This window comes from Dictyostelium discoideum (assembly GCF_000004695.1).
Source record: "Dictyostelium discoideum AX4 chromosome 2 chromosome, whole genome shotgun sequence".
Classification (NCBI taxonomy): Eukaryota; Evosea; class Eumycetozoa; order Dictyosteliales; family Dictyosteliaceae; genus Dictyostelium; species Dictyostelium discoideum.
Window position 1 is genome coordinate 4,378,755 of NC_007088.5, and position 19,119 is coordinate 4,397,873.

Below are 19,119 nucleotides of genomic sequence, written 5' to 3' on the forward strand. Positions count from 1 at the left end.
TTTTAATTAGGATTTAGTATATATATAATACACAAAGTGATATAAAATATAAAAAATAAAAAAAAAATGAATGATAAAAAAATAATTAAATTTTAAAAATAAAATTTTTGTTGAAAAAAAAAAAAAAAAAACAAAACAAAACAAAAAACAGAATTCTGTTCAAAAAAAAAAAAAAAAAAAAAAAAAAAAAAAAAAAAAAAATGGAAAATGAGAAAATAAAATATTTAATACTGTAGTGATGATGTAAGATTTTTTTTTTTTTTTTTAAATGTTTATATATGTTTTTTTTTTTTTTACTTATTTTAATTTTTTTTTTTTTTTTATTTTATTATTTTTTTATTTTTTTTTTTTGAAAAACTTTCGAATCAAATAAATGATTGGAAATTAAATTATATTTATTGGTTAATTAATTGTGGTTGTGGAATTGATTGCTGGTATTGAATTTGATTTGGTTGGTATTGATGTTGTTTTGCTGGTGATTGTTGTGGTTGTGGTAGTTGTTGTGGCAGTTGTTGTTGTTGTGGTTGTGGTTGTGGTTGTTGTGTTTGTTGTTGATAATGTTGTGGTTGTTGATATTGTTGTTGAGGAAGTTGTTGAAAAGAAGATTCAGGTTTTTTACTATATAAATTATTTGATAAAGTACCATAAATATATTTAATTTTTTCCGAGATCTTTTTATCGCCATTTTTAAAGTAATTTAAAGTTCCAGTGATAATTTGTCCTCTATATGGAACAAATGTAACCATATCTTTACTGGAAACGATAATTCTTGACTTATCCAAATAGTTTACTTGAATCGTTTTATCACTTAATCTAAATGCAATACCATTATCGAATTTTATCCATTTCTTTACATAAATTGGATTGATATTACTACTATTATTACTATTATTATTATTGTTATTTGTTACATTTTCTACATTGTTGTTGTTGTTATTATTGATTGATGATGATGTTGCACCAGTATTAATTAATAAATTGGTTGTATCAGAATTTGTGAAATGATTTAAAAAGTATTTAATTAATGTGACTTTTTTCTGTGTATCATGTGGATGTTGTTGAGTAACATTTAAAACTCTTCTACCATCACCATCTGTACCTTTTGCATGTTCCATATAATATGCAATTCTTTTATTTTTTTATTATTTTTTTTTAAAATAAATAGGTTAGTATTTATATATATATATGTTTTTTTTTTTTTTTTTTTTTTTTTTTTTTTTTTTTTTTTTAAAAAATTAAACTTACTCGCTTTCGATTAAAGTAACAATTTTAGTAGAATCATTAAAATAAGCACCAACATAACTATTTGATAACACATAAGCCAAACCATATTTATTTGTAAAATCAGCGTATTGAGAAATATACACCAAATTATTTGGCATACCTAAATAAAATTCATTATTAAAATTTGGTTGTTGTTTTTGAATTTGTTGTGGATAATTATTATTCGATGAAACTGGTGGTGAGTCTGAAATATGATTATTTGCAATCTTTGTCTCCAATTCCTTAATTTGAACATTAACTGTATTATTTCCTGTGGTCACTGTTACTGTATTACCATTATTATTAATATTATTATTCACTCTTTGTTGTTGTTGTTGTTGTTGTTGTTGTTGTTGTTGTTGTTGTTGTTGTTGTTGTTGATTCTCATTCATATTTGTATATTGTTGTTTTATTAATAATTGTGTTTTTAAGTCTATATATTTATGTTTTTTTTTTTAAAAAAAAAAAAAAAAAAAATAAATAAAATTAATAAAATAAAATAATATTAAAATAAAGTAAAATAAAGAAAATAGTTACCATTTTCTTTCATTTTTTCTAATCTTCTCAATTTTCTATAATGAAAGTCGTCATTTTCAACTTCTGATAGTTTTTGTTGAGAATTTGGTGAAAGATTTGCAAATTGATTGTTGATGTTATTGTTGTTGTTATTATAATTAATATTATTATTGCTATAATTATATTGTTTGAGGTTATTATTATTATTATTATTATTATTATTATTATTATTATTATTATTATTATTATTATTATTATTATTATTCATATTGTTAATTTGTTTCTTTGGTGAAAATGATTGTTGATAGTTATTATTGTATTGTTGTTGTGGTTGTTGTTGATATTGTTGATAATGGTGATTATTATTTTTAGTTGGTGAAGTGGTACCAGCAAGTTGCAAATGTTGTTGATTGACAATATTTGTTTTCTCTGATAATGGACGACCCATATTTTGATTGATTGTTGATTGTGATGGTGCAGTTGTCAATGAAGAAACTGGTAAATATTTTGGAATTGGCGAATAAGTAAAAAAGTCATGTTCTAAAATTTGGGTTAAATTTGGTCTTTGTTCTGTTTTTTTTTTTTTTAAATTTAAGAAATTATTAGTAACAAATAAAAAAAGAAAAAAAAAAAAAAAAAAAAAAAATTTTTTTTTTAAAGTTAAAATTTACCAGGAACAGGATTTAAAATTGAAATAATTAAACTTTTACCATAATGAGATATTATTGGTTCATCAGGGAAGGAATATTGATTTTGTTTAATTCTTTGATAGGTGTGCTTCACATCTGATGTTTCAAATGGTGGTTTACCAATTAATAATGTATATAAAATGATACCAATTGACCAGACATCAACTTCGTATGAATGACCATTTGAATTATCTAAAATTTCTGGTGCTATATAATTGGGTGTACCACAAATTGTTCTATAATATTAAAAAATAAAAAAAATTATTATTATTATTATTATTATTAGTTTTTAAATATTTTTTAAATTTAAAAAAAAAAAAAAAAAAAAAAAAAAAAAAAAAAAAAAAGAGATAGGAATATTTTTTTTTTTTTTTTTTTTTGACGCCAAAAAAAAAAAAAAAAAAAAAAAGTTGAAAAATTTTTTTTTTTTTTTGTGAAAATAATAAAAATATATCTAAAAATTACTTACTTTTTTCTTTCACCATGTTCAACTTTTGTTGAAAGACCAAAATCACCCAATTTAATTCTCATATTGTCAATGAAAAGATTACCCAATTTAAGATCTCTGTGAATGATATTATTATTATGAAGATATTGAACTGCCATAATTACTTGATAGACATAATATTTAGTTTCATATTCCATTAAATATTTTCTTTTCTTGTGAATATCCATAACAGTCTAAAAAAATAATAAAAATAACAATAGGGTTGAAAATTAATAAATAGTTTTGATTTTTTTTTTTTTTTTTTTAATTTTTGATTTTCAAAAAACCCATATTGAAAAAAAAAAAAAAAAATAAAATGAAATAAAATAAAATGAAAAAAAAAAAAAAAAATAATTACCTTTTGATTACATAATTCTAATAAAATATAAACGTTTTCTTCATTTTCAAAACAATGTTCAAACTTTACAATATTTTCGTGAGAGAGTGAGCTGTGGATCTTAATTTCGCTTTTTAACTTTGATCTTGCACGGGTCTTTTGGAGAGTTGATTTTGGAATGATTTTTGCGGCATAAATACGATTAGTTTCAACTTCTGTCATTAAATAGCATTTGGCAAATCCACCCTTTAAATTTATAAAAATAAAATAAATAAAAAATAATAAAATATTAGTATAAGATTATTATTATTTTTTTTTTTTTTTATAATTACCTTTCCTAAAAATTCACCTTGTCTATATTCTTTTAACCTTTTTGAATCACCTGATCTAATAGTTTCATAAACAACAATTGGCTCCTGTGGTTCATTGGATTTATTTGGTAGTGATTGTGGTGGTGGCATTTGTTGTTGTTGTTGTTGTTGTTGTTGTTGTTGTAATTGTTGTTGCTGCATTTGAAGTGATTGTTGTTGCTGTAATTGAACTTGTTGATGATGAATTTGTTGTAATGTTTGTTGTTGCTGTTGTTGTTGTTGTGGTTGTGGTTGATTTGATTCAAGTGGTGGTCTGATTACCATTGATTTAGTTATATGGATCGATGATGATGAGGATGATGATGTCGAGGAGCTTGGTTGAATATTTGCTGGATAATTCTCTTGGTCGCTAAAACAACTATTTGATTTTTGTTGTGGTTGTTGTTGTGGTTGTTTAAATTGTTGTTGTTGTATTTGTATAGGTTGAGAGTTCATTGAGATAGGTAGCTTAAAATTTTGATTTATCGATACCATTTAAACAAATAATAATAATAGCAAGTTGATACTTTTTTAAATGAAAATTTAAATAATTCTTAAATTTTAGTCTCTAAAATTAATTATTTTTTTTTTTTTGGTATAAATTTTAATATTTTTTTTTTTTTTTTTTTTTGTAAGTATCTATTTTTTTTTTTTATTTATTTATTTATTCTCTTTTATCTCTTTTTTTTATTTATTTTTATTTTTATTTTTTATTTTGTTTGTTTAGTTACTTTTTTTTTAATTAATTGTTGTTTGTTGTTGTTTGTTTTTTTTTTTTTTTCTTTTTTTTTAACAAAAATTTTTTTTTTTAAATTTTTTTTTTTTTTTTATTAGTGGATAATAAATATGTTTGTTGTTTTTATAGTAAAGAGTATATATATATTTAAATATTTATTATAATACTCTTATAAACTATAAATATTATTACTACTACTATTATTAAATAATTCTATGATATCTAAATTGTTGTTTCTTATTTTTTTTTTCTTTAATATGTGTAGATAAATGTAAAAACAAATGACAAAATTTTTTTTTTTTTTTTCTAATTTTTTTTTTTTTATTTTTTTTTTATAAAAATCAAAAATGGGAGGGATTTTTCAATTAACGGTGAATTTGAATTTAAAAATTAACACACCCATATCCGCGCTTTTTAAAATTTTTTTGAAAAAAAAAAAACTGGAAATGATCAGTGGAAAAGATCCAATAGATTAAATTTTTTTAAATCTTGAAAAAAAAAAAAATTAAATTTTTTTTTTTTTTTTGTTTATATATATATATAAATTTTTTTTATTCCTTTTTCTTTTTTTTTTTTTTTTTTTTTTTTTTTTTTTTTTTTTTCATTATTTGTCGCAAGAAAAAAAAAAAAAAAAAAACAAAAAAAAAATAAACAAATAATTAAAGATTTTAATTTTTTTTATAAATTCAAGATTTTAGCAACAAATATCATATTATTTTGATCATCACTTTTAAAATGAATTTCTTTTTTTTTTTTTTGGACTATTTCCCAATTAACAAATTTTTTTTTTTTTTTTTTCCTAATCATTTTTTTTTTTTTTTTTTTTATTTAATCTTTTTTAAAATAATTTGAAAATATATATTATTTTGAATCAAATAAATATATATTTTTTTGTTTTGTTTTTTTTTTTTTTTTTCTTCTTTCCCTTTAATTATTTTTTTATTTTTATTTTTTTTTATTTTTTTTAATTTTTTTTTTTATAATTAATTTCATTAAAAAATTGTAAATTGGTTTTTATTTTTATTTTTATTTTTTTTATTTTTTTTATAATTAATTTTATTAAAAATTTTCAAACAAAAAATGGAAAACAATAATAAAAATATTAATACAACAAATAATAGTACTACTATTAACACTAATAATAACAATAATCCAATAAATAAAAATAATAATAATAATAATATAAATAATAATAATAATAATAATATTAATAATATAAATAATATAAATAATGTAAATAATAATAATAATAATAATAATAATAATAATAATAATAATAATAATAATAATAATAATAATAATAATAATAATAATAATAATAATAATAATAATAATAATATAAATAATAATAATAATAATATAAATAATAATAATATAAATAAAAAAAATATAAATAATATAAATAAAAATAAAATAAATAATAATAATAATAATGAAATTGGTGAAGAAAAAGCAGTAGAAGGAGGATTTTTGGCAGGTTTAAGTAGGAATGTAACAAGAATTATAGGATCATTTTCTAGTGGAATGGCAGAAGAATCAGCAGGATATCCATTGGATTTAATTAAAACTAGAATTCAATTAAGTCAAAGTGGTGTTAGTGGTGGTGGTGGTACAAATACAAGTATTATAAAGATATTCAAAGATGTAATTAAAACAGAGGGTGTGATTGGATTATTTAAAGGGTTAAGTTCACCTTTAATTTTATCAGCCCTTGTGACTGCAATACAATTTGGTTTATTTGAAGATACTTTAAAATACTTTAGAAAACATCAATACTTTAAAAATCATGATACCCTTAGTCTACTATTCTCAGGTTCAATAGCTGGTTTCGCTCAATCTTTTATAACATGTCCTGTAGATTTAGTTAAAATTCAAATGCAAATTCAAGGTATACCTTCATCACAACCTAATAGTAATAATAATAATAATAATAATAAAGCAAAAGGTAATTCATATTTTACAAAATTAATTTATAGAGAAAAAGGATTGTTGGGATTTTATCAAGGTTTATCACCAACTTTATTTAGGGATGTACCAGGGTTGGCGATATTTTTTACAACTTATGAAACGTTGAAAAAACAATTTGGTCAACCTGAATTATCAACTCAATCGCCAACAGAATTTATAAAATCATTTATACCAATTGTATTGAGTGGTGGTTCTGCTGGTGTATTTTATCATGGTTTGACTCATCCATTCGATATCGCAAAAACACTAATACAATCTGATAGATCTGCTACCAAGTATAAGGGTACATTTGACTGTTTAAAACAGGTTTATCAAAATCAAGGTCCAAAAAGTTTATTTAAAGGTTTTTCTGCTGTTGCAATCAAATCTTTTCAATCAAATGCTGTTGGTTTTTTAGTTTATGAAATGGTTATTAATTTATAAAAAAATAAAAATAAAAAAAATTAAAAAATTAAAAAATTAAAATAATAATAAAAATAATATTTTTAATATATTTTGATAATAAAATAATAAATAATAATCTTTATTTATTTTTAAATAATTTTTTTTTAATTTATTTTATTTTAGTTTGTTTATTTTATTTATTTATTTTTTTTTTTTTTTTCTAAACAATTTTTTTTTTTTTTTTGTGTAATTTAATTTTTGATAATTTTTTTTTGAAGGCAGCAAACATTACATGGGTTAAAAAAAATATTAAAAAATTAAAATTTAAACAATTTTAATAAAAAAAAAGATATTTTTTTAAGTTTTAGTGAAACGGAATTTAAAATTAAAAAATAAAAAAAATCTTTTTTTGTAATGGGAAATTTAAAAAAAGTTTTTTTAGATATTTTTAATTTTTATTTTATTTTATTTTTTTATTTTAAAATAAAAAAAAAATAAAAAAAAAATAAAAAAAATGCACTGGAAAATAAACCATCACTTTTTTTTATTTTTTTATTTTTTTACTTTTTATTTTTCATATTTCTTTAAACATAAAAAAAAAAATGTTTAAATACACATTATTATTATCATTTTTAATTTTTGGTATTGTATTATCAGCCTCATCTTCTTCATCTTCCTCATCTTCATCAACATGTAGAGCCATTACTTTTTCTGGTGCTGGTAAATATTATCTAAATTATAATAAAAGAAAAAAAAAAAATAAAAAAATAAACAATAAAATAAAAAAACACAAATCTAATATTTTATTTTATTATTTTATTGTTTATTTTATTTATTTAATTTTTTTTTAATTTATTAATAATATAAAAAAAAAAAAAAAAAAAAAAAAAAAAAAAAAAAAAAAAAAAAAAAAAAAAAATTAGGTGATAGAGGTGCATGGGAAACAGGTGTTGTTATGGGTATAATGAATGTAAGACAACCAGAAGATTATCGATGGCAATTTGTAACAGGTATTTCAGCAGGTTCAATTAATGCAGCAGCAATGGCAATGTTTAGTGTTGGTGATGAAACAAGTGCACGTGACTTTTTACAAAATCAATGGTTAACTTTAACAAGAGAGAATGTTTATGTAAATTGGGCAGGTGGTCCACTCGATGGAATTTTATTCCAAACTGGTTTATTTGATACAACACCATTAATTCATTTATTAAATAATTTAATTAATACTACTAAATTAGCAAATTCTGATAGAGGATTTTTAATTGGTGCTTCAAATATTGGTACTGGTGTCTTTGATAGATTTTATAAAAATGATCCAAATATTACATTGGGTGTAGTTGCATCTTCATCTGTTCCTGGTGTTTTCCCAATGATTGAAAAAGATGGTCAATTTTATTGTGATGGTGGTTTAACAGTTAGTATTAATTATTAATTTAAAAAATAATCTACAAATTATTTAATTAAACTAACTTTAAAAATTTTTTTTTTTTTTTTAATTTGTCATTTATATAGTATGATACTCCGTATGTATAAAATTGATAAAATCTAACAACTAGTGTGTTAAAAAGAACACAAATAATATTAACCAATTTTTTTTTTTTTTTTTTTTTTTTTTTTTTTTAAATAGAATTACTGATACAGTTCGTTTATGTTATGATACTGGTGCCACTGAAGTTATTGTTGATGTAATTTTAGAAGGTGCATTAGAACCAATGGAAAATGTTACAGGAATGCATACAATTGATGTCTTATTAAGAGAAGGTTCAATTTTAGCAAGAAATACTCACTTAAAAGTAAGTTGTTTTAAATTTATTATTTATTAATTTGTTTTTTTTTTAAAAAAAAAACTAAAATTATTTGTATAATTAGGATATTGAGAATGTATACATGGCTTTCCCACAAGCAAAATTAAATATCTATACTCCAAATACCGAAAAATTACCAGGTTACATTTTAGGTTTCCAATATTCTGCTGAAATGATTAAAATTGGTATTGTTGATGGCCAAAATCCACCATCCCAAAATAATGACAGTAGTAATTTTTAAATAGTTTTAAATTGTAAATAAAAAAAAATAAATAAAAAAATAATTTAAATAAAGTCAATTTATTTAAAATTCGATTGAATAAAAAAAAAAAAAAAAATAAAAAAAAAAGTTTTCTAAACACTTTTTTTTTTTATTTTTTTTAATATAATAATTTCAGCTTTAGTAGCCATTATAAATACTTGTGAATAAAGTTTTTTGAAATTAAATAATAATAAAAAAAAACATCTTTTTTTTTTTTTTTTAAACCTATAATTTTTTATTTTTTTTATTTTTTATTTTTTTTTTTATTTTTTTTTTTATATTATCATTTAAATTTGTTTTTTATCATAACAAACATGATCCCATAATGAGAAATGGTTCTTTGGACCAACAGTACCATCAAGATTTTGGAATTCATGTACAAAGTAAACAGAGAATTTATATAATTGTTCATCACCAGTATGTCTTTTATTGAATTCTCTACAGAGATATCTACCATGTTCTAATCTCATAGAATCACTATTTGCTTGATTATAACCATTTTCATAATATTTAAACCATCTATGATTACCATAAGACTTGTAGAATGGATTTGGTTTTTCAAAGTTTACTTCAGTATTAATTTGAAAATTAAACATACCTTCATTTTTAAATAATTCAACTTTAGTACCATCATCTAATTCACCATGAATAACATGCCACCAATGTGTTTTTGGTGGTGCTGGACTAAACATATTCCAACTTTGATCTATTATTAAATAAATTTAAATAAAATTAATAAATAAAATAAAATAAAATAAAATAAAATAAATAAAATAATGAATAAAATTAAATTAAATAATTACCTAATCTTAAAACATAAGCAAATTGATGCCAACTTTGTTGGAAACCAAAATTATAATCAAAAACATTCAAATTATAAGCAAATAAGAAATAACAAATGAATAACATCCAAATGTTATTTAAAATTGAATAAATACGTGGAGTTTGTGGAATTGGATTCTTTTTCTTTTGATATAAACTTCTTTTACCACTAGACATAATTAATGATTGTTGTGAACGACTATGAATCTTTTGACAAATCTTTGTAAATAACATACACATATTTGCAGGTACATATGTCAATGCCTTTGCCAATGGGAATAGTAAAGGTGATTTACTACAAATGTAATTTAAAGCATGGATATTTCTTTTTCTAATTCCATTTGAATCAATTGTAACTAACCAATCATCACCAACTAAATCTTTTTTACTACCATTAATTAATGGGGAAGAAGAAAACATTGTTGATGAAATTGTTGGTGATGATAAATTTGAAGTACGACGACGATGTGATCTTTCAGCGTCATCAGTATCTGAACCAGAGTTATCATTTGATGATGATGATGATGAACTACTGCTGCTTAATAAATATGGTGATTGAGTAGCACTATTATTGCTAATTGAATCTTCATTATTTAACATTTTTTCTAATGGTGAAAAAATAGCATGACCTGGAATTATGAAATAAGTTTTAAAGATTAAAGCAATTCTTTGACTAATTGGACTTGAAGTATTATAATAAACACGAGTTGGTTGTTGACCTTTTAATACTTTCTCCTCTATCAAATCAAAGAATAATTCCCAAACTGTTGTTGGAATATTAATTAATTCTGCACCTGCTGTAACGAAAAAGAATAAACCTAAACGTAAACACATAATAAAACCAGCATGCATAGCAATAAATCCAATTGCACCAAATAATCTACACCAATCTGAATAAACTGGTGAAATTAAAAATAAAATACCAAATAATTCCCATTTTGCAACTGCAATTGTTAAAACTCTATAATAATAATAATAATAATAAAAAAAGTTAATATGTTATTATTTTTATTATTGTTGTTATTGTTGTTAATTTATAATAAATTAAAATATTTACTTTAATGCTGGAGGGAAATATAAAAATAATTTAGCGATATCAGTAGCGAAATAATCTAAAGTTAAAGCATAGAAAGTTGCATCACCATTATGCCATTCTGCACCAGATTTATGAAAATATGAAGTACAATACATTAAACCAATTTGTAAGATAATTGCACAAGTACCGAATGAAACGAAACGATAACTATCTGGATCTCTTTTTGCTTGGATAACTTTTTGTTCAATACCACGTTCACTACCAATCTCAATACCAATTTCATCTTTATTAATATTAATATCTTTTAATTGTTGTTGTTGTGGTGGTTGTAAAATTAATTCTTGGTCATGTTGTAATTGTTGTTGTAATAGTTGTTGTTGTTGTAATGGTGATTCTGGTTCTGATAAATTAATTATTGGTATATTCGTACTATTTATTACATTATTTATTATTACATTATTATTATTATTATTATTATTATTACTATTTACAATATTATTATTATTATTATTATTTAAACGTTTTATTGGTGAATCTTGATAAAATGTTGCACTATCCCAAGAGAAATATTTTGAAGTTGGTATGAAAATATTTAAAAATAACATCATACGAAAGAAAACATCACCACCATGACCAATGACACCAATGTAGGCTTGCAATGAAATTGTCATTAACCAAGTTAGAATAGAGCTTAGTTTTGTACGATAACCAATTAACATTGAAAATGCAATTACAATATGTAATGTGAATAGAAATGCTTGGAAACAAAATGATGTATTAACTAAATGAATTGGTAAAAAGTAATTACTACTATAACGTGATGTAATTAAATGACGAGGCATAACACCACTATCTGTATACATTACACTTAAATCCGTTGCACGTTCAATAACATCACCAATTACACATAATGCCATCGTAACTCTAAACAATGCCATTGATCTATAATCCATACCAAACATCATCAATGTTTTATGTTGAACCTTTTTCCATGTCTCTTTTGATATAAAATTATGAAATGATTCTGTAAAACTTTGTGGTCTTTTTAATTTTAATTTACCCATTTTTTTTTTTTTTTATTATTTAATTAATTAATTTATTAACTTTTAAAAAATTATAATTATTATTATAATTATTATTTATGATAATATCATGTGATTTTTTTTTTTTTTTTTTTTTTTTTTTTTTTTTTTTTTTTTATGTGAATGGTTTATTGCTTATTGTTTTTTTTTTTATTTTTTTTTATTTTTTTTAAACAAAAAGTGACAAGAATAAAAAAATAGAACAAAAAAAAAAAAAAAAAGAAAATTAAAAAATGATTTTGAAGAAAGTAAAATAAAATATAAAAAATAAAAAAAAAAAAAAATAAAAAAAATGAGCTGCTGGTAGATTCGGTTGGATAACTGAGCAAACAGAAATTTTTCCAAAATTTCCAAATTTTGATATTTTTCAACTTTGGCGAAGAAATATTTTATTTTTTTTTTTTTTTTTTTATTTTTTTTTTTTTTTTTTATTTTTTTTTTATTTTTTTATTTTTTTTTTTATTAACCAAAAATTAATTTGGTTGATATTTAAGTATGGTTGATGTTGTTTATTTTAATAAATTGACTTGGTTTTTATTCAAATGAATAACAAAGCAATATCACCGAAATAAAAAAAAAAAAAAAAAAAAAAAAAAACAATTGAATTTTCTATTTTCGTTTTAATTTTATAGAATCATCTTGACAGTACAGAATCAGTAAAATTTTTTTTTTTTTTTTTATTTTATAATGATATAAGATATAAAGAATATATTTTTCTCTCTCTTTTTCTTAAATATCTTTTTTAGTTACCTAAATAAAAAAGTTTTTTTTTTTCTCTTCTCGAGTCTTTTTTTTTTTTTTAAAATAGATTTTTATTTTTAGATTTTTTTTTTTTTTTTTTTTTTTTTTTGAAAAAAAAAGATTTTTTTTTTTTTTTTTTTTTTTTTTTTTTTTTGTTTGATAAATAAAATAAATATAATCCTTTTTTTTTTTTTTTTTTTTATTTTCTTTTTTTTATTTTATTTAATAATATTATTATTATTATTATTATTATTATTATTATTATTATTATTATTATTATTATTATTATTATTATTATTATTATTATTATTATTATTATTATTATTATTATTATTATTATTATTATTATTATTATTATTATTATTATTAAATAAATTATCTCTTAAATGATTTATATTTTTTAAGTTATCTAAATTTAAATGATTTTTAATTTGATTAAATTCATTTTCTTTTAAAATACCATTTTCAAAATGAATATCAATAAAAGGTTGAAATTTTATTAGTTGTTTTTGAAACTTTTTATTATTTATATTATTTTCATGATTTTCCAATGTATTCTTTTTAATTGTTAAAAATGTTTTAATACCAACTATATTATTTAAAGGATCAACTAAAAATCTATCCTTTTTTAATTCAATACCAATATCAACCCATTGATTTAATGTTGAATTTGCAAATGACAATAATTGACCACTACCACCATCATTAAGATTATTATTATCATTATTATCATTATTATTATTATTATTATAGTTTGTTATTATTAAATTATTATCATGATGATCTTTATTATCTTTATTAAATGAATATCTCATTTGATTTGTAAAAATAAAACAACAATTTGAATCAATTAATAAATTTGATATTTCATTTAAATTTGAAGTTATCCAATCGAAACCAATATTTTGATAATGATTTTCAACTAAATTTGATTCAATATCCTTTATTGACATTAATGAACTTAAACTATCTAAAATTATAACTTTAAAAATTTGATTCTTTAATGATTTCTTTATTAATTCAAATGCTTCCTCTGAATTATTTGGTTGAAATACTGTACAATTTGATAAATTCATACCAATTTTTGATGCCCATTCAGAGTTGAATGAATTTTCACTATCAATATATAATACATTTTCTTCTTGGGATGATGATAATGATGATGATGATGATGATAACCTTTGCTCTTGTTTTGATTTATTATTTTTAATTAAATTTGATAAAATAAACATTGATAAAGTTGATTTACCAGTTGAAGAATCACCATAGATTTCAATGATATGGTTTAGTGGTAATCCACCAATTTGCAATTGATAATCTAAACTTGTTATACCACTAGTTATAGTTGGTATTTTTTCAAATCCTTCAAAATCAAACCATGAATTTCTATATGACTCATATTGTTCTTCTTTAATTTTATATCTTTTTTTTAATATATTTTTATTATTATTATTATTGATGTTGTTAGTTTTTTCAATATTTACAATTAATTCTTTTAAACTTTTATTACTAATTTTATATTTTGTGCAATAGTTTCTAAAAACTTTGGGTATATTATTATTTTTATCAATTATTCTCGTAATTATTTTAATCATATTATATAATATAAAATAGTGTATATAGAAAAAAAAAAAAAAAAAAAAAAAAAAATAAAAAATAAAATAAAATTGAAAAATTGGGAATTGGAAAAAAAAAAAAATAAAAAAAAAAAATAAAAAATAAAAAATTTTTTTTACAACATACAAAAACCTTTCTTTCTTTCTTTCTTTTTTTTTTTTTATTTTATTTTATTTATTAAACTTTATTTAACTGTTTTGCCAACCTTTCATTATTTTGTAATGAACTTATTCTTTTTCTTTCTTTAACAAAATAAATTGAAAAAACAAATACTACTAAAACTACAACCTAAATTTTTATTATTATTATTATTTTTTTTTTTTTTTTGGAATAAGGAAATATTAATATTAATATTAATATTTTTTTTTTTTTTTTTTTTTTTTTTTTTTTTTTTTTTTCGATTATAATAATTACTTCAAAATATATTATATTAATTGCGGAAGTTTTTTCAATTTTAGGATTATTATTATTATTATTATTTATACCATCAATATTATGATTTTTGTTATTATAATAATTATTATTTTTAGTTTTTTTATTATTTAAAATTTTACAAGAAATAAATCGTATTGATTCATTATCTTCACAAAACATTTTAATTCTATGATTAGTTGAACAATATGGTTCATTCTTTTCAGATTCTAAACATTCTCTACAAGTTTCTATTATTTTACATCCATTCTCTTGATAATTACTAGCATCTTCACTATCGTCAAAATCAATTGTTTCACCATTTGGTGTTTTACCTCTGGTTATTTTAAAATCATCTAATAATAATAATTCTTCACTACTTTTTTCTTTTTCTTCTTCTTCTTTTTTAATTACGTCATTATCATTATTGTTTTTTAATAATTTATTATGATTATTTTGTATTATTGAATTTATATTATCTTTTTCTGAATTCGCTATATTAAAAATATTTAATAATAATATTATTATTATAATAAATTTAATTATTCCTTTCATTATATTATTATTACTATTATTATTATTATATATAAATTAATTGGTGTTTAATAATTTTTTTTATTTTTTTTATTTTTTTTATTTTTTTTATTTTTTTCAATTAAAATTTTAATGAAATTAATAATTATTATATATTAGTTTTTTTTAAGTTATTGGTTTATGTGTTTTAAAAAACTATTATTATTATTGTTATTGTTATTATTATTATTTGTATAAATTTTTTTTATTTTTTTTTAATTTTATAAAGTATTCAAAAAAAAAAAAAAAAAAAAAATTAAAAAAAATAATATAAAAAAAAATAAAAAAAAAAATAAAAAAAAAAATAAAAAAAAAAAAAAAAATAAAAAAAATAAAAACCGCTCCAATTCTAAAACAGTGTGGAATGTGAAAATATATTGATACTGCGTTATATCAACAAAATTAAGTTGTTTTTTTTTTTGTGTGTGTTAGATTGCAAATTATTTGGAAATTTTTTTTTTTTTTGACAATTTTAAATTATTTGTGTTTGTAGAAAATTTAAAAAAAAAAAAAAAATAATATTCTTGAGAATTGAATCTAGATTTGCAATCATTTTAAAAGTCGGTCCAATTAAACTATTTTAATACATACTTTTTTTTATTTTATAATCATCTGGATTTATCTTTTTATTAAAAGAAAATGGTGAAAATTTCAACAAAACTATTTTAAAATTAATTGAAAAAAAAGGAAAATAAAAAAAAAAAGTTAAAAAATAATTTCATAGGATATCCATTTTTTTATATTTTTATTTATTTTATTTTTTTATTTTTTTTTATATATACACTAGTGATTACTATTTACTATTTATTATAAAACTAATTTAATTTATATTTACAGTTGTTGGTTTATTATTAATATTAATATTATTGTTATTAATATTATTATTATTATTATTTAAATTATTTTGATAAAAATTATCATAATAAATTGTTTTTTTATATTTATTTTCAATATAATTTTTAACAGGTATTTCATGTTTTTTATTTTTATTTGCATGATAAGTATTTACGACAAAGAAAGCGACTACCCAAAATTTATCAGTTACTAATTTTGCCATTTCTTTACTACTATCAATTTTAAATTGATTCAATATATAAAACCAACGTCTTCTAATTGCACTATCCAACATATTGAAATGACTTAAACCATCTGAACAATCGATTTCATTTAATATTATATCACTATCATAAATTGATATTAAATCATTAAAAAATTGAGCTTTTTTAATTAAATTATCTTCTTTAAATATAATCATTTCATTATGATTTAAATTATTATTTGATAAAATTGGTGAACCTTTTTTATAATTATATTTTATTGATATTATACATGAATCATCATTATCATTATTAATTTCATCATCATCATTATTAATTATTTCATTAATTTCATTATTATTATTAATTTCATTATTATTATTATTATTATTATTATTATTATTATTATTATTATTATTATTATTATTATTATTATTATTAAATGGTTTTTTCTGTTTAATAAAATTTAAAATTATTCTAAAATCTTTTCTGTATTCATCATCACCATATAAATTTAAGAGGTATAATTTCTCTTGTGATTTTCTTTCGAAAATTTCATATATAACTACTAAAATTGAAATAATTACTGATATTAATGAGATTATTAATGTAATAATTGATAAATCTAAATTAAATGAATCAATATCTGTCATCTTATATATATATGTAGGTTAATAAAAAAGTATTAATATTGCGTAACTTTTTTTGAAAAAAAAAAAAAAAAAAAAAAAACTAAAAAATAAAAAAAACAAAAAAACACATATCAAGTGTCATATATGTCAAAGGAAAAAAAAAAAAAAAAAAAAAAAAAAAAAAAAAAACAAACAATAAAATAAAACTGAAAAACAAAACTGAAAAATCTTACTTATTCCGCCATCAAATGATTTCAATGAAAATTTCAAAGTTTTCTCATATTAAACATAATCACCATCACTTTTTTTTACCATTAAAAAAAAAAAAAAAAAAAAAGTAAATATAAAAAAGATATTAACATATATTTAAAATAATAGTTTTTATTTTTTATTTTTTTTTATTTTCCTAAATTTTTAATTAAAATTAAGATTTATCATATTTTCTAAACATTTTTTTTTTATTTTTTTTATTTATTTATTTTTAATTTTTAATCAATTTTCTTTGATTTAATATTAGTATTACTATTAGAATTTTTTGGTGTATAAGATTTAACAAAGAATTTAGAGAATAAGAAAAGGAAAGAAAAGTTAATTGAATAGGCAGCAGCAAAAGCAGGATAATGAGTGAAACAACCAATAGTATTAATAGTATAAACATGAAGTACACCAGCGATACCAAGACAAACGAATTGAAGGATTTGAATCATTGTAATATATTTTTTCCACCAAACTGTTTTACCTCTACCAGTTTGGAAATAGAAATAGTACATGAATACATGAACGAATGTATTTAAAAACACAACCCATAATTGGAAATTCCAACCACTGTATAAAAAAGAACCAACATAACCAAACGACAATACAATGATGATAGACGTGTAAGAAAATCAATGGTTTCTTTTTCAATACTATAATAACTGTATCTAAAAGTTCATAAAATTTACTAATATAAAATATATAGGACCAATAATAGGTTACACCTTTATCAAATCCACCGTTTGGATCTTCACAAACTGTGAATAATGGTCCTTCATTTGAAACTCTTTTAATAATTTCATATAAAACACCAACACACATAATTAATGACCAAATACATAAAATTGCATTATGTAAAATTGAAATGAATTTTAAAGAAAATGGTTTTCTATTTTTCATTAAAAACTAAATAATTAATTTTTAAAAAAAAAAAAAAAAAAAAAAAAAAAAAAATTAAAATAAAATTAGAATTTATTTTACAATAATTAAATTATTATATGAATATATATAGTATTTTTATATTTACTTTAATTGAAAAAATTGTAACTAAATAAATAACTAAAACAATTGGAATTATTTGAAATTGTGAAAATGGTGTAACACCAAAATTAAATTTATAATTAACTGGATCAATTAATTCTTTCCAATTTGAATCTTTAAAACTATGTTGAACCAATTTTTCCCAACTTTTTGGGTCAGTCCATTCTGTAATTATAGATTGAACAGTTTCCATATTTATAATTTTATTTTTTTTTTTTTCTGTATTTATAAATAAATAAAAATTATTTAAAATAAAATTTTTTTTTAAGCGACTGACAGAAAAACAATACGAAAAAATAAAAATAAAAATGACAAAAAAAAAAAAAAAAAAACTTTTAATAGAAATATCGGGTGTCGCTTTGTTAAAATAAAATAAAAAAATAAAAAAAATAAAAAAAAAATAAAAAAAAAATAAATTTAAGTTTGGGAAATCCCAAACCAAGATATTTTTTTTAAAAAAAAAAATGATTTCACTAATTTATTTAATGATAATTATGTAAAATAATTACATTTTTTTAAAATTATATAAAAGTTTAAAATTAAAAAAAATAATTAATATTTTTGAAAAAAAAAAAAAAAACTTACTATCAGAAAGGTTATTAATTTTTTTTTTATTTTTTTTTTATTTTTTATTTTTTTTTTTTTTCAAAAATATAAATTTTTTTTATTTTTTTTTTTTTTTGTTATATTTTTTTTGGATAATGAAATATAAGTTACTTCTCATTGGGATATATGTTCTCATTGGTATATAAAAAAATCTATTTAATATAAAACAAATTAAAAAAAAAAAAAAAAAAAAAAAAAATCTTGAAAATCTTGTTAATTCCAAACAACAAACATATATACAATATATTCGTTCAATGATTCAAAATATTATTAAAATTAATTCGAAAAAATTTAGACAAATTAAAAAAAAAATAGAAAATAAATTGTTAAATGCTTATATTGATAAGGTTGGCGCTTGTCTGTTGGTCGCCTCTTTTTTTTTTTTACTCTTATTTTTTATTTTCCATGCATATCCCCTTAAAAATTGATTAAAAAAAAAAAAAAAATGAATAAAAAATATGACTTTGTT

At 19.1% G+C, this 19,119-nt stretch overlaps 9 protein-coding genes across 9 annotated transcripts; 3 read left to right on the forward strand and 6 right to left on the reverse strand.

The window, feature by feature from the left end:
- Positions 1-395: 395 nt before the first annotated feature.
- Positions 396-4,137, reverse strand: plk (polo family protein kinase; the record flags this gene model as incomplete). The annotated part of the gene is made up of 7 exons (XM_639021.1): positions 396-1,128; positions 1,246-1,696; positions 1,801-2,349; positions 2,451-2,704; positions 2,938-3,149; positions 3,314-3,538; positions 3,625-4,137. 7 exons carry the CDS (start codon positions 4,135-4,137, stop codon positions 396-398), a joined length of 2,937 nt encoding a protein of 978 aa, XP_644113.1.
- Positions 4,138-5,458: 1,321 nt separating this feature from the next.
- mcfY (mitochondrial substrate carrier family protein) lies at positions 5,459-6,769 on the forward strand (the record flags this gene model as incomplete). Its single annotated transcript, XM_639022.1, has 1 exon — positions 5,459-6,769. One exon carries the CDS (start codon positions 5,459-5,461, stop codon positions 6,767-6,769), a length of 1,311 nt encoding a protein of 436 aa, XP_644114.1.
- Positions 6,770-7,332: 563 nt separating this feature from the next.
- On the forward strand, positions 7,333-8,776 carry DDB_G0274499 (patatin family protein; the record flags this gene model as incomplete). The annotated part of the gene is made up of 4 exons (XM_001732919.1): positions 7,333-7,450; positions 7,654-8,148; positions 8,372-8,523; positions 8,600-8,776. 4 exons carry the CDS (start codon positions 7,333-7,335, stop codon positions 8,774-8,776), a joined length of 942 nt encoding a protein of 313 aa, XP_001732971.1.
- A 308-nt stretch (positions 8,777-9,084) lies between these two features.
- DDB_G0274495 (hypothetical protein) lies at positions 9,085-11,719 on the reverse strand (the record flags this gene model as incomplete). The annotated part of the gene is made up of 3 exons (XM_639025.1): positions 9,085-9,503; positions 9,601-10,580; positions 10,677-11,719. The coding sequence occupies 3 exons, from the start codon at positions 11,717-11,719 to the stop codon at positions 9,085-9,087; spliced, it is 2,442 nt and encodes an 813-aa protein (XP_644117.1).
- A 977-nt stretch (positions 11,720-12,696) lies between these two features.
- On the reverse strand, positions 12,697-14,073 carry DDB_G0274901 (hypothetical protein; the record flags this gene model as incomplete). Its single annotated transcript, XM_639026.1, has 1 exon — positions 12,697-14,073. One exon carries the CDS (start codon positions 14,071-14,073, stop codon positions 12,697-12,699), a length of 1,377 nt encoding a protein of 458 aa, XP_644118.1.
- A 199-nt stretch (positions 14,074-14,272) lies between these two features.
- DDB_G0274903 (hypothetical protein) lies at positions 14,273-15,061 on the reverse strand (the record flags this gene model as incomplete). The annotated part of the gene is made up of 2 exons (XM_639027.1): positions 14,273-14,383; positions 14,510-15,061. 2 exons carry the CDS (start codon positions 15,059-15,061, stop codon positions 14,273-14,275), a joined length of 663 nt encoding a protein of 220 aa, XP_644119.1.
- An 838-nt stretch (positions 15,062-15,899) lies between these two features.
- DDB_G0274905 (hypothetical protein) lies at positions 15,900-16,769 on the reverse strand (the record flags this gene model as incomplete). The annotated part of the gene is made up of 1 exon (XM_639028.1): positions 15,900-16,769. One exon carries the CDS (start codon positions 16,767-16,769, stop codon positions 15,900-15,902), a length of 870 nt encoding a protein of 289 aa, XP_644120.1.
- A 467-nt stretch (positions 16,770-17,236) lies between these two features.
- On the reverse strand, positions 17,237-18,237 carry DDB_G0274669 (hypothetical protein; the record flags this gene model as incomplete). The annotated part of the gene is made up of 3 exons (XM_639029.1): positions 17,237-17,487; positions 17,612-17,909; positions 18,031-18,237. The coding sequence occupies 3 exons, from the start codon at positions 18,235-18,237 to the stop codon at positions 17,237-17,239; spliced, it is 756 nt and encodes a 251-aa protein (XP_644121.1).
- Positions 18,238-18,508: 271 nt separating this feature from the next.
- On the forward strand, positions 18,509-19,078 carry DDB_G0274667 (hypothetical protein; the record flags this gene model as incomplete). Its single annotated transcript, XM_639030.1, has 3 exons — positions 18,509-18,540; positions 18,577-18,639; positions 18,946-19,078. 3 exons carry the CDS (start codon positions 18,509-18,511, stop codon positions 19,076-19,078), a joined length of 228 nt encoding a protein of 75 aa, XP_644122.1.
- Between the last annotated feature and the right edge of the window lie 41 nt (positions 19,079-19,119).